The sequence below is a fragment of the Poecilia formosa genome, unplaced genomic scaffold (assembly GCF_000485575.1).
Source record: "Poecilia formosa unplaced genomic scaffold, Poecilia_formosa-5.1.2 Scaffold30, whole genome shotgun sequence".
In the NCBI taxonomy this organism is placed as follows: domain Eukaryota; kingdom Metazoa; phylum Chordata; class Actinopteri; order Cyprinodontiformes; family Poeciliidae; genus Poecilia; species Poecilia formosa.
Window position 1 is genome coordinate 1,939,376 of NW_006799969.1, and position 4,976 is coordinate 1,944,351.

Here is a 4,976-nt window from a genome sequence, read left to right on the forward strand (position 1 = left end):
CATGACATGTGTTATGTCATGTTTATGAAAGTGTCATGACAGTCTTATTCAAACCCCTTCAAATAAAGTGTTACCCAAAACTCTCCCAAACTACTCTTGTTGACTTAAACAAATATTAGACATGCTTAATGTTTCTTTTTTAGTGTCTTCAGAGGTTCCATATAAACAAAATGTTTTACAACTCACTTGAAAGAACACATAACATTATTTACAAAGAAAAATGCTGGGTCTTTAAGGTGAAAATTTATTGGGACATCTTGACCTGGAAATATCTGTTCACTCTTCTTTGCCAAAATCCCCTAAATGTGTCAGATTTTGAGAGAATCTTTGCTCACAGATCTTTTCAGATCAACCCAAAGATTTTCAGTCTGGCCATTTGAAAAGTGTAACCAAACTCAACGCCCAAAGTCCAGCAGAAAATGTTTTGAAGTTTTATTTCTAGAACTGTCATTTAAAGCCCCATTTGATTAAACAAGCTCAGTTTCCTATATACAATAAGTCAATATTAGTGTGAGAAACCAAGAATGTGGGACTGAGTAACTTATCCATGGGCAGATGACGTGTACACATTTTCGGTGGGCCTACTGCTGCTTTTAGATTCTTTAGTGTTGTCTAGAATCACCCTGCTTGAAAAGTAGTAGTAGACAAACAGGAAAAATCCTGCAAACACAGAATGGGTTGTTTTGCTCATTTTTCAGTTTTATTTACTGTGAAATTCAAAATGTTAATGGTCATGTTTCATCCTACCTTGAAAGGAGTTGAGGATGGTGAAGACGTAGTAGGAGGGAAGGAGCAGAGGGCCGTAGCTAAAAAAAGCGAATCCCCAGGTGATGCCCAAGAGGCAGAAAAGACCCAGAAGAGAGAAAACTCTTTTCTTGGTAGAGATGTTATCCCGGGTTTTTGCTTTTTTGGACGAAAAGTGTTTGATCTGCACAACAGTTACTATAAAAACTGTTAAGGTGAAGATGAACACAATGCTATAGTAACCAATGTTCACTCCTGTGTGGACTGTAGAATCAGGGATCCAGCACCTGAAAGTCATGACAGAAATGCAATTATTCTAGAGAAAGACAACCAAATTTAAAATCCAGTATATATTTAATGTTTCCTTACATAGATACTGAGGTTCCATTGTTATCCGAAACTTTGATTAAATCATATTTGCTTGAAGCGAGAAGTCCAACAACCACCACAGCTGGAACAACTGGACAGACAGAAAACACAAATATTTTTCTTCTTGATTTTGTACTGTGCACTCAAACTGATGTTTTACCCTCGGATCTCTCACCCCATCCTGTGCTGCAAACCTTGCACATGTAATATTTAATATCTGTGGAGATCTGATGTAGATTGAAGTACAGGTGCAAGGCCTGCATGAAGAACCATGTGAATGTGGCCAGCATGCTGTAGTGCAGAGCCGCTGCCATCGCCACACATGCTGCTGAGACCTTCAGTTTAGCGATTGACTCATTTACCAAAAAGCAAAGGTTCAGGAAGAACAAGGCGACAAAGAGATTCATGAGGATCTTTACAGCCTCACTGGCTTTATTTTTCCTGTGAACCAAATTAGTTTGTGTTAACAACATTGTTCAGAGAGGAATAATCCAAATCAAAAAGCAGACTTTTTGATATTTTTACCTGATCAGAAAATGCATGAAGAGAGCCACACCCAGGAAGAACATGGACATGCCACAGCCAGCCTTTGTGATTTGGGTCAGGGTTTTCAAGTCAGAGGAACTTATAATTCCAGTAGAATTACTACCACCATCTTTGCCAACAGCCGTCGGTGACTGGTTCGAAATAAATAAGTGTATTTAATAAATCATATAAATGTCAAATGTGACTTTAAAATATTGCGTACAATCTTCTTACCATAAGAATAGCAAAAAATGTAAGATGAGAGCAATTGCATGAAATTCTGCCATTGACCTCTATTGTCAGACAGCCCTCTGTGGTCCAGTTTGCTTCAGTGCCTGAAGGACAATAAGAACACAAAGAAAGCACATTATTGGATTTTCATAGGTGAGAACAATATGGGATATCTTATTTCTTCCGCCGTTACATTCACATGCAAGTGAGCAGTCAATGACGAAACATTATGAAACTTTGCATTAAGTAAAAAAGTAAGATTTCTTAAAATAGCTCAGACTGTAATTGTTAAGAGGACACAGGCCTGTTGTCTTTTTGACTTGCATCAACTAAAACTAAAGTCTACAGTATTCGAAAGAAAGATTAAGATTTTGAGACACTAAAATGAAGTCGAGTTAAATCAACTGGTATGTTTCAATACCACTCCTGAGCCTGCAGTTAGAAACTTCATAGGACATTTTTTAAATCTGCATAAATTGAATCGGTAACACTTTATTTGAAGGGGTGTGCATAAGACTGACATAGCACTGTTGCATTAAAAGTCCATTAAAAGTGCCAACTTTGCATGACTTTGTAAATTATGATAATTTAATGCAAAGTTGGCACTTTTAATGGACTTTTTATGCAACTTTTAGAGCAACTTTGCATTAAAAGTGTCATTATTTACCGAATGACACTTCATGACTACTGTCATAAACATTCATAAAGACGTCTTTATGTTCATGACAGATGTTATGTCAAGTTTTTGACAGTGTCATATCAGTCTTATGCACACCCCTTCAAATAAAGTGTTGCCATTGAATCAACCTACCATTATCATTTTTTCCATCCCATGAGACACAAGTGGCATTAAATCCAGTCTGTATCAGGGTAAAAAAAGAAAAAAAAAATATCAGCCTTAATCTGTTTAACTAAAAGTTAGTATGAAACTTGTTAACATATTTACCGTGTTCACATTAGCGAACTGAATGTTGATGGTTTGTGAGAGATTAAATATGTTTGCTCCCATTTCAACCCCCACCATTTCGTTATTGAAAAGGGAACGACTCTGGTCAATCTATTGAGAATGAAATGTAGTTGATAATAAATTACAGTGTCTGACTTTTAGCAAGACATTATCATCTTTGGGTTTTACCTGAGGGATATCTGGAAAAAGCAAAACTCCAGCAAATGAGCCGTTGTTTTCAACTGCCATTTTACTGGCTTCTTCAGAAAGGTAAACACTTTCAGAGAAGTCCATCACCACATCATTTTCCTCGAGAATCTGTTACAGGCAGAGATATGCTTAGAAGAACTCAGATGATAGATTTACTTCTCTATTTTCTCGTGTCACCAAGCACTACTTACATTTACATTCCCACCTGACATGAAACCAAAGTTCATGCTTGTTTGATTCTGTTTTGGCAGCTTAGCAATCACCCCAGTGACATTTCCCATCTTGATCTCTGCTGTGCTTGCATTGCCCATCAGATTTAGTTTGGAAGCAAGATCATTCATGATGTTCCTGAAAATAATAATTTAGCAGTAGTCGACAATAATATTCCTGACGTAGTGACACAGAGAGCCTGTAGTCTTCATGTCATCCCAGCGTTATTGAGATTAGAAATTGACTTACGCTGCTTCCGCTATGTTTACAGGTGTTTCTGAAGCATTAAAGGTTAAAGTTTTCTCTGCCTTCTTCCCTGGTACCTTACAAGTTACACGTTTTGTGCATTCGTTTATTTTAACAATGTATTCAGTCTCTTTTAAACCTGCAGGCACACACACACACGCGCACACACACATGCACATCTTGTTAATAATATGTGTTAGAAATTTGCTATAAATTCACTTATAAATGCAAAAATTACCATGACATTGTTCTTCTTGAATGATCTTCTTGTTTCCACATAGGTCCTCTTCACTCAGTCTGATATTCTTGCCACCTTAAAGCAAAACATAAAACCTTGTTAGGAACAATATTGTTGCTAACAAACCTTATGCTGATGGACAAACGTACCTGGTTTTAAGCACCTGTGAAGATTTAGGATAAAACCTGAAGGTGAAATAAAGATGGTTCATTTTAAAATGAAGTCATATAATGAGAGGAGAAATATACACTTTATCACCAATAGGGGGCAACCTTGCCCTGCTGTTCAAAAACAAATGACTTGCCTCCTGAATTGTAGAACAATGATGGAAAACATGAGAAATTGTAAGATGTGTTCAGCAGCAATACAACGTCATGCTTTTGTAGAGATGTTTCAGATAGATTCAGATGGTAATGGGTGCTGTTGTGCCGAATTACTGTTGTGTTGCAGTTGAAATTGCTGCAACATTCTGAAAATACATTCAGCCATAAACATTTAGTCACCAAGATGGAAACTGTCATGGTTATTTCCAAAATGGACCAGGAAAACTGTACCTGCTGTTTTGTTTGCCTGGATGTTAAAACACAGTTTAGTGTTATTCTCCTCTTGAAAGATGACCTCTTAAAAACACACACAAAACCACAGTATATTTGCTAGTGTTTGTTATATTTACTTTAAGAAGGACAGAATTTCATCTTTGTAAAGCCAAACTTACTTGATGGGAAACTTGCATTAGAGGTGTACATCTCTGCAGGAGTATAAGGGCTGATAAACAGGATGTCTTTGAACAAACTTCCATCTGTAAGAAACACCAGCTGAATCACTGAACCAATAACGTTAAACAACACATATCCATCACCAATATCCTTTCATTACTTACCTGTGGCTTCGCAAAAGATGTTCTGGAAGACAAACCCCAAAAAGAAGATAGATATCTTTAAAACCAGCATCCAGCGATGATGTGCAACCAGTGGTGACATTTTCAGAGCACACGGAAGAAATTAATTTGGTCAAAGGCAGAAAACATAAGTTTAAGTCCGGCTTTAATGAACAGCTGCGTCTGTTACATGGTTCTCGTGAAATCTGCATTGCCTATGACACCACATAGGCATAGATGCCTATGTGGTGTCATAAATATACTATTTAACTTGCAAATAATGCGTCAGTGTTCCACAAGAGCATTTTTTTTTTTGGTACCTATTTTCCTAAAGTGTAAATGAAAGACAGACTCCGTTTGTTTGACGTATCAGTTATCTG

The 4,976-nt window shown here is 37.0% G+C and overlaps 1 protein-coding gene and 1 long non-coding RNA gene across 2 annotated transcripts; both read right to left on the reverse strand.

The window, feature by feature from the left end:
- Positions 1-12: 12 nt before the first annotated feature.
- LOC103136115 (adhesion G-protein coupled receptor G2-like) lies at positions 13-3,936 on the reverse strand. Its single transcript, XM_007549224.2, has 13 exons — positions 3,869-3,936; positions 3,720-3,794; positions 3,485-3,620; positions 3,217-3,373; positions 3,005-3,133; positions 2,816-2,926; positions 2,681-2,729; positions 1,873-1,973; positions 1,639-1,790; positions 1,289-1,554; positions 1,114-1,204; positions 748-1,031; positions 13-660 (listed from the first exon to the last, which is right to left on the reverse strand). The coding sequence occupies exons 4-13, from the start codon at positions 3,364-3,366 to the stop codon at positions 542-544; spliced, it is 1,452 nt and encodes a 483-aa protein (XP_007549286.1). The 5' UTR covers positions 3,367-3,373; positions 3,485-3,620; positions 3,720-3,794; positions 3,869-3,936; the 3' UTR covers positions 13-541.
- Positions 3,937-3,982: 46 nt separating this feature from the next.
- LOC103136117 (uncharacterized) lies at positions 3,983-4,774 on the reverse strand. Its single transcript, XR_476001.2, has 4 exons — positions 4,600-4,774; positions 4,435-4,518; positions 4,274-4,339; positions 3,983-4,188 (listed from the first exon to the last, which is right to left on the reverse strand). It is a non-coding gene; the product is annotated as an uncharacterized LOC103136117 (long non-coding RNA).
- Positions 4,775-4,976: the final 202 nt, after the last annotated feature.

What these genes read in the sequence shown, in the direction of transcription:
- LOC103136115 (XM_007549224.2), bottom strand. Translation starts at nt 3,366, where the DNA reads ATGAATGATCTTGCTTCCAAACTAAATCTGATGGGCAATGCAAGCACA. An exon ending in GGATGGAAAAAATGATAATG is followed by an intron (nt 1,974 to 2,680) that starts GTAGGTTGATTC and finishes ATTGTCCTTCAG; the next exon opens with GCACTGAAGCAAACTGGACC. An exon ending in TTCATGCATTTTCTGATCAG is followed by an intron (nt 1,555 to 1,638) that starts GTAAAAATATCA and finishes TTTGGTTCACAG; the next exon opens with GAAAAATAAAGCCAGTGAGG.